At 51.9% G+C, this 15,482-nt stretch overlaps 1 protein-coding gene across 3 annotated transcripts in view; it reads left to right on the forward strand.

Annotated features, from left to right (window-relative positions):
* MED26 (mediator complex subunit 26) overlaps positions 1-13,664 on the forward strand; it is a 51,425-nt gene extending 37,761 nt beyond the window's left edge. The window contains exons 1-3 of one of the 3 annotated variants that reach the window (XM_021083584.2): positions 665-847; positions 10,158-10,232; positions 10,891-13,664. In XM_021083584.2, the coding sequence (XP_020939243.1) occupies positions 10,167-10,232; positions 10,891-12,543 (1,719 nt within the window). In that variant the 5' untranslated portion in view covers positions 665-847; positions 10,158-10,166 and the 3' untranslated portion in view covers positions 12,544-13,664. Of the gene's footprint in view, positions 1-664; positions 848-10,154; positions 10,233-10,890 lie in introns of those variants that run through there. The other 2 variants (XM_005661191.4, XM_003480761.5) reach the window with 2 other exon arrangements.
* Positions 13,665-15,482: the final 1,818 nt, after the last annotated feature.

Here is a 15,482-nt window from a genome sequence, read left to right on the forward strand (position 1 = left end):
AGGAAACGCCACTGGTGTGGTCTCTGTCATCAGGTGCACTGCCAACTGGACCTTTTTCTTCAAGCACAGATACTGAAGGAAAATGCTCCACTTGGCTTTTTGACTTTACAGTTGTAGTAATGAACCAATTCCCAGATGACATGTTGAGAGCTCTTGTGCTCTCAGAAAGGGCTGAATTACAACAAGAATTGTATATTGATGTGACTCAGAGGTCAGGAGAGTTTGAATTTTGTTGAGAAGAGCAGCTAGGACTGTTGAGAGGGACAGCTTGAGAGCCACTGCTGTGGAGAGGAAAGCTCTCCCACACACTACACTATCCCACCCACCCCCTCCTGTCTGCAAGCTTCTCTCTCCTCTACAGGCCTTTCGCAGAGGTCCCATAGATGGCAGCCGCTCATGCCCATGTGCTGATGGGGAGCTCCAGTTACTGTCCTGGGCCGAGTTGCAGATGCAGTTGGCAGCTCAGGCCATGGGTGCTCTGCAGGCTGTGAGTGTACACAGTCAGGGCCATGCAGGCAGTGGCCATCCTGGAGCTGTGTACGCTCCTGGGGAGCAGATGGGCCCCACTGATGAGGAAGTGCTTTTGTGTTTTTGCAAGTGGTGAGCTTGGTGGCAACAGCTGAGACACAGCCCCCACCCCAACATCATTCTTCCTCTCAGAAGCAGTGCACGAGAGACTTTGCCCCTGTGGGTACAAGGTCCCATGGGGTTTTGCCACAGGAAGGTGGCTTTGCCAGGCAGAGCTCTAGTGTGACATATGCCTGAGGGAGGTCTCCTGACTCCTCCCCAGCTATGGGACCAGGCAAGGCAGAGCAGGGCCAGGAGGCTGCACCTTCTGAGCTAAAAGGTAGGATCAAGGCACTTACGATCTTGACTTACTGACTCTTGACTTATTTTCCTTGCTCAAGGAGATGGGGTGGGACATGGGCTGGTACTGCCAGGCTTTCTGGGGAATGCAGGCACTACCTCTTGCATTGACCTGCAGTTTGCATTGACCTGCAGTAGAGGCAGTTAGAGTCACAGAATGGCACCTACCTTGGGAACATGTATGAAGCTCCTCAGAAGCAGGAAGACTTGCCGTGGCTGAAAAGAGTGAGGCTGGGACTAAATCACAGATACACACTTGCCTGGCAAAGCCCCTTTCATTTATCCACCTGCACGCCCTCAGCGGACATGACCGACACCCACTGTGTGACGCAGGGCAGGGTGACTCAGCCAAGGATGGCCTTAGAATGCTCAGCACCTTGAAAGCCTCAGAGGTTTGCTTTCTTCTGGGTGCCATCTGTGCATGTTTTGGTTTGGAAGGACAGCTTGCTTGCTGTTGAACACTTCCAAAGTCTTTTGAGTTAAGTGGTTTTTGTAAATTCTAGTCTAGACTGTTCTGCTTAAAAAAAAAAGTGGCTTCCACATGGTTGGTTTTAAAGTGAACTAGTTTTTACTGCTGCCCGGGTGGCCCTTGAGCCCACTGAAGGTGTTGGTGTGGGCTATGCTGCCTGGATGCAGGGTCACAGTGTGGTCAGGGGTGGGGATGGCCAGTCTACCCTCATTGTGTGCCATTCCCAGGGCCTGGCAGGGAGGAGGCTCCAGTGTCATTGTTGTTTACCAATAGCGTGAAGCTCAGGGCAAGCGTTGGGGGTGGGCTGAAGCCCCTACTGTTGTGGTTGGGTGTGGAGATCTCTGGCTCTGGTTCTAGTGCACCATGGGGGTGGGGAAGGCAGAGGTAGCTGAGAGACCATTCATAGATGCTGCTAGGCATGAAGCCACTGGCCCCGTGTGGCTTCAGGAACACTTTGTAACCTGTGCATTTCCCTGCTGGGAGAATATGTGGGCCAGGTGCCAATGTCACCAGCCTGGTGGCATCTGGGTGCCCTCCTTCATCCCACCTAGTAAAGCACCAGCTGGGCTGTGTGTGACGGACAGACCTTGCGCCAAACTAAGGTAAAAAACCATGCTCCATTACCTTTTAGAGGCGTGTTGACTGCTGGACTCCCATTACCTTCCTGGACCCTTAGTTTCCTTATCTGTTAAGTGGGGTTTCAAGAAAGGAAGGAAAGGACTTTGGACCCTGGAGGAACCCAACAAGTAGTGATCCTGTGAGAGGCATGCTGGGGTGAGCCTACCCTGGCTTACTGCCCTTGGTTCTCACCAGTGCTTGGACTCAGAAGTGCAGGCTTTCCCCTTTGCCATCAGGGCTGCACGGGTCCAGCTTAATTACTGAGAGATTGGGGATTTGGGGTGGAATGGGAGCCCTTGGTGCATGGAGAAAAGGGAGCAGTGAGCCAGGAGCCTTGTAGACTCTGAAGAAGTCTTGGTTCCTTGTTTCACATCAGGGCTGGAAATCCCCCACAGGGTAGTAATTACTCAGGGTCTGGGGTTCACCTACATATCCCCTGAATTACCATGAGGAGGAGGCTGGTCAGTGGTGGTTCTGCCCCACTGGGCTGGCCCCACCTCTACACATGAATCCAGGTTTAGACCAGTGATCCAGTTCACAGAGCAACTTTCAGACATGTGATGAAGGCCAGTTAATATATTTTTTTCCAACGGGATGTTGGTTTCAAAGAGGATTCCACATACTGTGCTATAGACAGGTTTTCTGAAGACAGTCCAGTCTCCTGGATTCTGGAGAAGATAGTGGTGTGCCTTCATGTCAGAGAGTGGCCTCAGGGAGCAGCCTGGGAAGAAAGGTCTTGAATGGTTGATTCCTGCAGCCCAGCTGCATGATCACAGATCACATATGTGCCAGTGTCAGGCAGGAGGTGGAATGCTGGGCTGACTAGAGGGGGCAGGCTGTGGAGCTCTGGCTGTCCATTCCCTGGATTACCAGGATTACCATTGGTTCTTTTTCTTTCTTTTCTTTTTTCTTTTTTTTTTTTTTTCATTTTTGGTTGCCCTGTGGCATATGGAGTTCCTGGGCCAGGGATCAGATCCAAGCCACTGTTGTGACCTAAGCTGCAGCTGTGGCAATGCCAGATCCCCAACCCACTGTACTGGGCTGGGGATTGAACCTGCAACCCAGCACTCCCAAGGTGCCGCCAATCCCTTGCGCCACAATGGCGACTCCACCATTGGTTCTTTACCATGTTTCTACCCCACCCTGGTTTGCACCCCTCTGTGAGGTGCCCCCAGACCTTGACTGCCCTCCACCTAGCTTCTAACCTCATGCACGTGGGAGCGCACACATGATGGCGTCTGCAGACAAGTGAGGGGTTTATGTCAGAAGCCTGGGACAACTCTTGCCAACTTCTTCCTCCTGGGCCCTTTTGAGAGCCCTATGGGAAGCTGTTTGGTGCATGTTAGGGTGGGTGCCCTCCCAGACCCTGTGCTGTTTTCCCTAGCTGGAGGCAGAGAGTAGGTCCAGCCTTGCCTGCATAAAGGAGCTTTGAAACCTATGCCTGGCCCCAGTTCCACTCTGAGTGAGGGCTATATAGCAGGGAGGTGAGGAGCTGTCTCAGAGGGCAGACCCAGATCCCTTCCCACCCCAAGAGTGTGGCTGTTTTTGCGCCGGACCTTTTGAGCAGCAGCTCAGCAGCCTGCAGGGGGCTTGATCCAGAGCTCTGAGGATTGCCCTGTAGTTTGACCCAAGGGTCGAGGTGAAGATGGTGTCACAGGCACCAGATGGTGCAGCACAAATCTGTGGTGAGGAATTGGAAAACAGGTGTTAGCTCACTTCACCTCCACATGGCTGCTGCCCTCTCATGCCAGATCCAGTGTTATCTTCTACCCAAATGTTAGGTAATGGGTGTGTTTTGTAACCTTTTAGATTTGTGGTAAATTTCAAAAAAAAATAAAATCAGAGAGAATCATATAACCATGCACCCTCCCCCCTTTCAGTTGGTCCCAACTTAGAGCCAATCAGCATTGTTTCATCTATCCCCTTCTTGCCACCCACCCCCAGTAAATTATTTTCTACCAGATTCCAGGGCATATCGGTAAATACTCTTAAAACTTGTCATTAAAAGATGAGGATGAGGGAGTTCCCATCGTGGCTCAGCATTAACAAACCCAACTAGGATCCATGAGGATGTGGGTTTGATCCCTGGCCTCACTCAGTGAGTTAAGGATCTGGCATTGCCATAGGCTGTGGTGTAGGTCACAGATGTGGCTCAGATCGCACATTGCTGTGGCTATGGTGTAGGCTGGCAGCTGTAGCTCCGCTTCAACCCCTAGCCTGGGAACCTCCATATGCTGGAGGTGCAGCCCTAAAAAGCAAAAATAAATAAATAAATAAAATGATGAGGATGAGCCTTTAACAGTTCTCCCAGCACAGTGGGCTATGGAATTTTGCACAGGTTCTCATTTTTCCTGTGACCCAACGTGTTGGGAGGACAGAGACATCTCCGGCTTTGGGCATGAGTAGGAGTGGTAGCACCCTGTGCTGTGCGGTTCTCTTACTAAGGCTGCCCGAGAGCTGCCTTTTTCCCTTGTTCCTGTCAGGTCCTGTCACTTGTGCATGTCAGTCCCCCCTTCCTTCCTCCCATTCTGGAGTAGTGACTTAGCAAGCGCCGAGGGGCTCTCCAGGAATGGGGGCCTTGCTACTTCCACACCTGCTCTTGGTGGGAACTGGGTCAGTGGTGAGGGGCATCTCTGAAGTGTGAGTGAGGATATGCTCAGACATGATCTTTCTTGTCCCCTCACTGAGGCTGGCTAGGAGGAGCCTGTGTAGTCCATGTGGAGACACCGGCTACTTTACCTTCTTTCTACCTGGGGTGGATGTTCACTTCCTTGCCTGACTGCAGATATATGTGAGTCTCCAGTGTGATAGTGAAGGAGTCACGTCCACCAGTTGTCTCCCAATGACTGTGTGTTCACCTGAGCCACACCTGGGGCTGCCCACTGACTCCCTGTCCTGCCTTCACTGCCTGGCCCACCCTGCCTGCTCCTTGCCCTTCCACAGTAACTCTCCCTGCTCCTGACACCTTCCTCTGCCACGCCCACCCTGCTCCTTCCCTGAGGCTGGTTAGGCATCCTTGTGCACAGGGCCAGACATCACCAACCTGGCAAGGTATTTATTTGCCATAAAGAGGCCAGTCAAATAATGAAAATAAGTGGGCTGGGACAGTGAGCAGTTTGCACGGGAAGTCAGCATTGGTAGAAAGGGGAGGTGATACTTGGCTCACTAATTGTTAATGAAATACAGATTAATCTGTACCTATTGAAGGAGCCCTAATGAGAAGATGAGGCTGCAGGTGTTCAGACGTCCCTCATGTATGATTTCTAGCCCTTGAGGGAGAGCCGTTTGGCAAGTGGTTTTGAGAGGTTAGGTTTTTTTTGTTTGTTTGTTTTGTTTTGTTGGTTGGTTTTAAACAGAGGATAAATCCCAAGGGAGGTATCAAAAGGCTGAAAGGGTCATGGACTTGCCAGGCTATTTCTGACCGCAAGAGGCTATGCATGACCCTTGGGCTCTCTGAACTGTAGAACTTCCCCAAAGTCTCTCTGGAGGGCAATACCTGGGAGTGGCTCAGAGACTTCCTCCTCATTTAGCAATGGCACAGTGTCTCTGCTGTGATCGTGTTTTTTCAGACAGATAATGCCAGGAAGGCCCTAGAAACCGGGCAGAGATGAATGGTCTGTTGGGATAGTGGGAGCAGTTCGGCTCCCACAGTAGCTGAAGTTTATGGAAAGCAGGTTGTGTAGCCAGTTTACCTCCCTCAGGTCTGTTCTTCCTCCTGGCGTCCTGGCTCATGCCGCTTTGCTGTCTTTGCTCTGGACCCCTCTCCCCTCTCTGGTACTTTGGTGCCATCTCACCATTTCCTGAGGTGTCAGGGCCTCTGCTGTCCACCCTTGGCGGCCCTGCTTAGATGCCACCTTTGCCATAGACCCCTCTGGCTTGACTTCTACCTGATATATACCTCCCTGCCCCAAGGGGCCCGTGCTGGGCTTTATAGGCCTGGAGCCTAGATGGAGCCTCCCCTTTGCCCCATCTGAGCCTTGGCATCTCTGCTACAGCAGGGGCCCTTTCACTGAGGGTGAAAGACAAGGGCTGCAGTCTGCTGGGGTGTCACTGCCTGCTAGGTATGAGGCCAGAGGCCCAACCTGGCATTGCATAGACCCTAGAACTCCTGCCTGTTGGATGTGGTGAGAGCAGGGCTTGGTGCCAGACCCCTGGAGTATTTCTCAGAGTCTGCTTCCTGGTCCCTAGGGCCCGATTGCCTCCAGAATGCCCAGGTGATGCTGCCTAGACAGTGCTCAATGTCTTTGCCATCATGGCCTAAGAGCAGAGGGATGAGCCCCAAGTGTGTGATCCTGAACTTGCACGCAGCAAGGGCCAAAAGAGAAAGGCAGAGGACATAGCATTTTCCACAGGGCCAAGAGGCTGAGAGCCTTCTCAAAGCTGAAGGCCTCTGCACCACCCCCCCTGTGGGAGCTGCTGGACCATGACAGTAGGGCCCAGTAGCCTTATCCCATCCCTGCTCCTGTGCAACTTCCAGGAGGGTCTCTGGCTGTGCGAGGTCTGCAACCCCAGCTTGCTGCAGTCCCTGGCTTCTCAGGTGTTCTGCCTCCCCCCTCCTATCTGGCAGCAGGACAATGTCTGCCTAAGGACAAGGACACTCTGTGCTGCCGGGCTCACTTTCGGTGACTGCTGGTTCAGGAGTGTGTGGAGACCCAGGGCTCTAAATATACCAGGGTGAGGTCACTGGGATGGAGACAGGCCATGTGGCAAACCTAGGACCCTGTTGGGGCCAGAATCCCAGGGCTGGGGACAGGGAGTGGGTGGCCTCGCAGTCCCTGAGGGGCCAGCCTCCTAACTGTCCAGTCTCTTCTGTGCTGAATCCCTGCCTGTCGCATGTTAGAGGTATGCAGAGGATGGATTGTGTTTTTCTGGCAGACCCCCTCCTTCAGTGCAGCTTGGAGTAGGTTTTTAGGGCCATCTGGATGTGTTCACAGACACAGCCCCAGACAAGAACACTATGAGTGGTGGCCTTAGTTGCCTAGGTGCAGATTAGCCCCCTGGCAGAAGCAGCTTTGCAAAAGCCCTGTTGGGCAGTGAGGGCCACTGTTGCTGCTCTATGGTCACTGTGCAGTTTATACTAAGAGGAGACAGAAGAGCTAGAGTGGGGGGTAGGGGTGATGTCTGCCTTTAGCTGGACATGGAGCAAGTGAGAAAAGCTGGTGTGTGGTACCTTACATGGCAGAAGAGACTTTGCAGATATAATCAATGGTGCAGGCCTGGATTATCTGGGAGGGCCCAGCTTAATTAAATCTTTAGAACAGAGACCCTTTCCTGCCTGTGTCAGGTGCAATAGGAGCACTCAACCCCATATCTGACTTTGAAGATGGAGGGTGAGGAGTAGTGAGCCAGAAAATGCAGTGCCTTCTGGCTTACAGATGATAGCCAGCAAGGAAATGGGGACCTCAGTCCTATGGCAGTAAGGAACCAAATTCTGCCAACTCTCTGAAGGAGTAGGAAATGGGCCCTTGAAAGTCTCCTGAAAGGAGGGCAGCTGCCAACACCTGGATCTCAGCCCGGGGAGACCCAAACTGGCCTCCTGACCTCCAGAACCTGAGATGATATACAACGTGTCATTTAAGCTACTCAGTTTATAATCATGTGTGGTCATTTTGGCAGCAATAGGAAACCGGTAACATCACAGTACTGGCAAGGATGTGAGAAACAGGCTTCCTCACCTTCCTCTACTGCCATGGGCGCAGTGGAAGCAGCCTCCCTGGGGGCTCATTATAACTATTCATGGCCTTTGTGCCAACAGCCCCTCTAGCTGTTCTGTGTTAGCCCAAAGTCATATCTAGCAAAGGTGGTGACTGCAGCTTTGTTTGTAACTGAGAGTGGAAATGCCTAAGTGTCCCCCCAATGTGGCGGCTCAAGTGGAGCCCTCCTCCTACTGGAATGCTGAGCAAAGGGAAGAGGTCTGTGATGTCGGAAGTTTTTTTTTTTTTCTTTTTTTTTTTTTTTGTCCTTTTGCCATTTCTTGGGCCGCTCCCGCGGCATATGGAGGTTCCCAGGCTAGGGGTCTAATCAGAGATGTAGCTGCCAGCCTACGCCAGAGCCACAGCAACGCGGGATCCGAGCCGCATCTGCAACCTACACCACAGCTCACGGCAATGCCGGATCGTTAACCCACTAAGCAAGGGCAGGGATGGAACCCGCAACCTCATGGTTCCTAGTCGGATTCGTTAACCACTGCGCCACGATGGGAACTCCGGAAGTTTTTGATGTAAGAAAAAGCAAGGCATAGAACCATGTTTTGTTTTTTAGTGTGTCATAAGTTTATACACAGGCTTGTATACAAGGAATATTTTTGGAAAAATACAAGGAAACACACTGTAGTGGCTGGGTGGGCAATATACCTTTCTTTGTGCCCTTTCACATGACTGCATAACTTGGTTCTTTGTGTGTGTGTGTGTTATGATGTGCTCACTGTGCCATCTGGGAGGGGAGGGGGGCTTCCTCAGGAGCCGTGGCTTCCCCCTTTCAGCTAGCCCATCAGAAACCTGCAGCTGCTGAGGGGTGTTGAGCTGCAGGAGTTCTTCACCAGTTCTGGATCCAAATCCTTCACCAGATGTGCTCTGTCAACATGTCCTCTCAGGCTGAGGCTTGCCTCTTCATTAACAGTGTCTTATTTTAATAAGCAGGAGTTCTTGATTTTAATGCTCAGTTTGACAGTATGTTTTCTTTGACATTAGTGCTTTAGGGCTCCTAAGAAATCTTTGTCTACCCCATGGTTGCAAAGATATTCTCCTGTTTCTTTGAGAAGACTTAAAAGAGTTTTTGCTTTCACCTTTAGGTCTGATTCATTTTGAGTTAATTTTTGAGTGTGCGGTGATGCTTGGTTTAAATGGAATCAACAATATGATATTTTCTGTGACTTTTCATCCCTCTTGGTTTAAGCTTTGTCTTTTTAATGCATGAAGCTTCAGTGTGCTCATTTCCAGTACTCTTGAATTTCTCGGTCTGTTCCTTCAACTCACAGAGGACACTGGTATCATTACAACATATAGCCATATGACCCACACCTTTCTGTGCCATCCCTATCCATAAATGTGATTTTGATAGTAGTACCTTCCCCTGAGGTTGCTGTGATAATTCTACACAGGTCTGTGTGGTAATTCTTCAAGGTCTATGGAAACAGACCTTGGTATATAGAACAGGGCCTGGCTTGTAGCAAGTATTATATGAGGGATAGAATTGCTTGGTCATGAGACAGGCACACATTTGACTTGACTAGACACAGACGATCACTCCCCAGAGTTGGCTGTGCCCCAGAACAACCTGGTATTGTCAGATCCCATTTCCACCAGTCGGGTGTGTGCAGTGTAGCCACTTGTGGGTTCACTTTGCATCTCCTGATGACTAAGAGAGTTGAGCACTGCTGCACAATCTCGTTTTATCGAGTTCCTATTTGTGTCTCCTGACCCAGGTTCTCTGTATGCTCCAGATAGGGATCCTTGGGGCCCTGTAGTGTCAGTCTTCTCCCACTTTGTGACTTTTGCAATCCTTATGGTATCTTTGGATGAATTCTATAAAGATCTTCTTAGTGTAATCAAACGGACTGGATTAGGAGTTCCCGTCGTGGCACAGTGGTTAACAAATCCGACTAAGAACCATGAGGTTGCGGGTTCGATCCCTGGTCTTGCTCAGTGGGTTAAGGATCCAGCTTTGCTATGAGCTGTAGTGTAGGTTGCAGACGCAGCTCGGATCCCGTGTTGCTGTGGCTCTGGTTAGACCCCTAGCCTGGGAACCTCCATATGCCACAGGAGAGGCCCAAGAAATGGCAAAAAGACCAAAAAAAAAAAAAACAAAAACAAAAAACTGATTGGATTATTACATATCAGTCTTTTAAACCTGGTGCATTTTATTTGATAAATCCTTCAGCCTCCCATCAAATGGCAGAGTCCAGTAGCGCATCTCCCATAGCAAGAGCAGATATTGTTTCATAATCACTGTTAATTTCAGTTGTGTGCCAGCTACTTGGGCAAGTGGGAGTGTACATGGACAGGCTCATGGTAAACTGCATACCATGCACTAGAGGAAGCGGACAGGAGTCATGTTGGCCCCTGAGAGCAGGTAGGAGGCTGCATGAGGTCGGGGCTTTGGTAATGTTGGCTCCATTGGCTTTTGGGAAGGCGGATTTCTGGAGCAGGCTGGGATGGGGAGAAAGAAGTGCCCAAGGTCTGATACACTGGCTCTTGTTTAGCAGATCCGGAACATGGTGGCGGTGCAGGAAGTCATCTCCAGCCTGGAGAAATACCCCATTACCAAAGAGGCACTGGAGGTGAGTGTTCCTGGGCTCGAGCACTAGGGAGGATGGTGTGGGCGGGACCCAAGCTGCCCCAACCCAGGTCTTTCCTGGTTTCTTGGAGATCACAGCCATTGCTCACTGGCCAAGTGAGGCCTTAAGAGGAGTGACGGGGCGTGCCCTCCTGGACTACGTTGTGCCAGTCCATAGCACGTGCTCCAAGAGTACTGTCTTACCATGGGCATTGCAGGAACTGGGTGGCTGCAGTTGTCTCTGCAGGAGGCCCTACACACTCTGGGGGAAGGGGGCGGCCATGCCTATGGAGATTCATGTGAGTGACGCTGGCTAAAGGTCTTCTGTTTGCTGTTGCCTTTGTCACAATGTGCTTTCACCCAGAAAGCTCCCCTGACAAAGTGTCCTTGCAGTGATCTTGATGGGCTACAGCCTCCAGGAGCTTCTGAGAATGCCACCTGTGGCCCTGGGACCGTAAAGTCTGAGGACTTGGATTTGAGAATTTAAATGCCACGAAGGCTCCAAATCCTCATAGGTTTTGTGTCTGGGAAGCCAGTGGTTTAGGGCCCAGTGTGAGGTCATTTCAAAGACATGGGGTGCTCCCCGTCATTTCTCACTCAGCTCCCTTTTTCATGAGGTTTCCCTGTCCTATAAGTGTGTCATCATCTCTCTCTGGCTGTAGGAAACTCGACTTGGGAAGCTCATCAACGATGTCCGCAAGAAGACGAAGAATGAGGAGCTTGCCAAGCGGGCCAAGAAGCTGCTGCGGAGCTGGCAGAAGCTCATCGAGCCCGTGCACCAGAATGAGGCCACACTGCGGGGGCTGGCAGGCGCCACTGGCTCAGCCAATGGGGGTGCCCATAACTGTCGGCCAGAGGCAGGGGCAGCTGGCCCACCCAAGAGCATCCACGACCTGAAGAACCGCAACGACATCCAGAGGCTGCCCGGGCAGCGGCTGGACAGGCTGGGTAGCCGCAAGCGCCGGGGAGACCAGCGTGACCTTGGCCACCCTGGGCCACCTCCCAAGGTCTCCAAAGCAAGCCACGACTCCCTGGTACCCAACTTGTCCCCCCTCCCCACTAACGGGATCAGTGGGAGCCCTGAGAGCTTCCCTGGCTCCTTGGACGGCAGTGGGCATGCGGGCCCTGAGGGCAGCCGCTTGGAGCACAGCGAGAATGACAAGCACAGCGGCAAGATCCCCATCAACGCCGTGAGGCCTCACACTAGCTCCCCGGGCCTAGGCAAGCCCCCCGGGCCCTGCTTGCAGACGAAGGCTGTGCTGCTGCAGCAGCTGGACAGGGTGGACGAGACTCCCGGCCCCCCCCACCCCAAGGCACCACCTCGATGCTCTTTCAGTCCCCGGAACTCACGGCACGAGGGCTCCTTTGCCCGGCAACGGAGCCCGTACACATACAAGGGCTCGGTGCCCAGTCCCTCACAGAGGCCCCAGTCGCTTGATGCCACACAGGTGCCATCACCGCTTCCGTTGGCCCAGCCATCCACACCCCCTGTGCGGCGACTGGAGCTGCTGCCCAGTGCAGAGAGCCCGGTGCGCTGGCTAGAACAGCCTGAGGGCCACCAGCGGCTCTCAGGGCCAGGCTGCAAGGCAGGGCTGCCCCCAGCCGAGCCTCTCCTGCCCCGGGCAGGCTTCTCCCCAGACTCCTCCAAGGCAGACAGCGATGCTGCCTCCTCCGGTGGCTCGGACAGCAAAAAGAAGAAGAGGTACCGGCCTCGTGACTACACGGTTAATTTGGACGGGCAAGTGGCCGAGGCGGGCGTCAAACCTGTCCGGTTAAAAGAGCGGAAGCTCACCTTTGACCCCATGACAAGACAGATCAAACCTCTGACCCAGAAAGAGCCAGTGCGGGCCGACAGCCCTGTGCACACAGAGCAGCCCAGGACAGAGCTGGACAAACCCGAGGCCAAGGCCAACCTCCAGAGCCCTTTTGAACAGACGAACTGGAAGGAGCTGTCGCGCAACGAGATCATCCAATCGTACCTGAGCCGGCAGAGCAGCCTGCTCTCATCATCGGGTGCGCAGACCCCAGGGGCTCACCACTTCATGTCCGAGTACCTGAAGCAGGAGGAGAGCACTCGGCGTGGGGCCCGGAAGCCACACGTGCTGGTGCCTCACGGCCCACCCACGGACCTCCCTGGGCTGAGCCGAGAGGTCACACAGGACGATCTGGACAGAATCCAGGCCCACCAGTGGCCAGGGGTGAATGGGTGTCAGGACACACAGGGTAACTGGTATGACTGGACGCAGTGCATATCGCTCGACCCGCACGGCGACGACGGGCGGTTGAACATTCTGCCTTATGTCTGCTTGGACTGACCGTCCCGCGGGCTCTAAGTGCATTCCCACCTTGCAGTTAGCCGTGGAGGGTGGGGCGCCAGGACCCTGCCACCTCCAGTGGTTGGGAATCCAGGGAGTCCGGCCTGGGGCGGGAGGGAGGGGGCGAGAGTCTCTAGGTCTCTCCGTGCTCTTCCCTCAAAATTCTCCTTCTTTTGTGAAATGCTGCTACCAGTTTACTAACAAAATTGCAAAGGAAGGACCGTGTGGAAGGAAGGCCAGCAAAGTGAGTTCAGAACTCTATAGCAAACCAGCTATAAAAAGCGTTAGTTCCCCACCTCAGAAGAGGTGTGGACGCTGCCCAGCCCCCATGAGCTGGGACCTCAGTTGCAGGCAGGCAGAGAAAACCTGTGGAAGAGGTTACCTTTAACACAGCAACAGAAGCACGCATCTCATCTCTTTGCATTTTCTGTTTTTTAATGTGGCCCTGAGTGAGGCAGTGGGCAACACTGCAGCCTCTGTTTGCACCCCACCTGGCCAGCTTTTCCATCGTGGTGCCAGAAGCTTCTCAGCTATAGCAAGCTGCTGGCATCAGTCAGGCCAACTGGCCAGCAGTTTGACCCACACTCCATGGGCATCCACACATTTGTATCTCGTTTCAGTTAAAACCCAGTTTTTAAAGAAATGCTGCAAAATTTAAGTTTTCTAGAGTTTATTTTATCCCCCTTTTCCATCTCACCACCAGATGAGTAACTTTACTTTGTTCCTCCCTCTTCGTTTTCCCCTTCCTGCACAAATCTAGAAAAGTTCACCTTCCTAGAGTCCCTTCCTCCCCAAAAAAAACAAACAAAAAAAAAAAACAAAAAAAAAAACCCACAAAAGTAACCGCGGGTGCTACTGGTGTGTAAGCTGTACTGTTGGGTGAGAGGAGACCTGTCTGTACGCTGGAAACACTCATAACCATTCCTTTAGATTCGTTTGCCTTATGGTTATTTGTCATAAACGCGATTTGCAAAAACAAGGAGCCTTAGTGAATGTACAGTACCTAGACTTCTGTGTTCTCAGGATGCAGAAGGGAGCAACTTTGCTATTTGGTCCAGTAAGTGGACACCTTGTGATATAAATGTGGAAATAAAAGAAAAAAAAAAAAACATTTGCACAAACCAGTCTGAGAATTGTTTTTAATTTGGTCCTTTATAGCCATTATAGTCCTTTCTGGATTAGCCAAGTAGACATGGACCCTGAGTAGCCAGACTGTGGGGAGGAGGGCAGGGCAAAGTTGCCAAGTCAGCCTGTTAGCTTTCCACCTGGAGACTGACCCCTACCTTGCCTTTCATGCTTTCAGGGCCACGATGCTTCTCCCACATCAGGTCACCTCTTAGCTTTGGGTGACAAACTGAAGGGCCACATCTGTCTCCATCTATACCTCACCTTTCTCAGACAGAGAAGCCCCCCCCCCCAGCAGGCTCTGCAATTCAAGTTTCAGTGACCTTGTCCTATCCCCTAAAATATTTGTAGTTCTTATACCACATGGTTCAAAACTCTTGTCTGGCTCCAGGCTCCAGGCTGGGCCCTGGCTCCAGGCTGCTAGCTTCCCATGCAGGCCTAGGGCTATCTTAGTATCTGGATGGGGTTGACTTAAACAAAAAAAATTTTTTTTCCCTCCCTTAACTATAAAGTGATAGCCTTTTAGTTCTTCCCCCTTGTCCCTGAAACCATAAGCTAAGACTTCTGTTTTCTTGTTTTTCCACTCTGGAATAGGTCATCTTGTTTCAAGGTGAGGAGCAACTTAATTTCACAGATGAGAAAGCAACTACCCCTTTAGAGGGGTAGCCCCACAGAGCAAACCAAGAGGTCTAGGGACATTCAGTCAACCCTGAAGCATAGTTTCAAAGCCAGTGGAGATTTCTGACATAGCTTTGAAAAAGACTCCTAAAAAGTGGGTGAAGTGGCTTTAAGGGCAGTCCGAAGTTGAACCCTGCCCCTGCCATCTACCAGCTGTATGATATGCAAGTGCTACTCCAGAGCTGTGAGGACTAAAAAAATGGTCAAAATTTAGGACCAAAGGGGGAAAAAAAAGCATATCAGCAGTACCATTTGTGCTGCGGAGTAACTACTTTCCTAATTCCACTGTACCTGTTTTCTCACCTGCAATGTGGCCAGCTGATCACAGGTCCCAAGGATATTAGTCTGTGACAAAGTATCATAGACACAGCTGGAACATATTAGGATTTCAGGTTGGTGTCCTAGGATCATCTCTTTATCTCATACCTACGCTTTGGGGGAGGTGACTGTTCCCCCACCCATGCAGGGACCACATCTCCAGCTCTTGAGTACCTAGTAAGCCCTGGGGTACAGATACTGCTTGCCTTTGAGAACACACGGCTAAGACTTCCCACCAATATTTTGGAGACCAAGTTGGGTTGCCGCTTTGTTCTTTGCTAAGAACACAATGGAAGGGAATTTTTAACACTCCATCCACCCCCACCCCGCAAAGTTGTAAGTACAAAGTCCTTTAGTAACAGAAGATCAACTTGCTGAAAACACCGTCTTGTTTTCCTTGGGGCTGCTCTATCCCCGCCAGTTCTTGGTGCATCAAGCAGTCCGGGCCGGCACCACGCCCCTCCCTCCAGCAAACCCTTGGGATAGGTGCCCACGGATGCTGCCATTACCGTGACTCCCAAATTGTTCGCAGGACTTAAGCCACGTCGCTTCCCTTTTCTGGGTTTGGTCTGTCGGTCTATGAAATGAAGATAATACCCAACCTGAGTGCACATCGCGGTGGTTCCCAGAACGTTCCCTCGGGCGCTGTGAGCTGGCCCCTCTGTTGGATTCCGGCCAAGGGAGTTCGTTCCCAGTTTGAAGAAAGAATTTTGCCCATGGAGACGTCTTCACAATTCGGTTTCTCTCCCCGAAAGGTCTGGTCTTTTACCTTTGGTGTCCGGCCCGGCCATCAGGAATCTAGCTGGAGGGCGCCGATG

Source organism: Sus scrofa, chromosome 2 (genome assembly GCF_054392235.1).
Source record: "Sus scrofa isolate SSC_HxYL_T2T_F1_AM1 chromosome 2, Sscrofa_HxYL_maternal_Yorkshire_Landrace_v2.0, whole genome shotgun sequence".
In the NCBI taxonomy this organism is placed as follows: Eukaryota; Metazoa; Chordata; class Mammalia; order Artiodactyla; family Suidae; genus Sus; species Sus scrofa.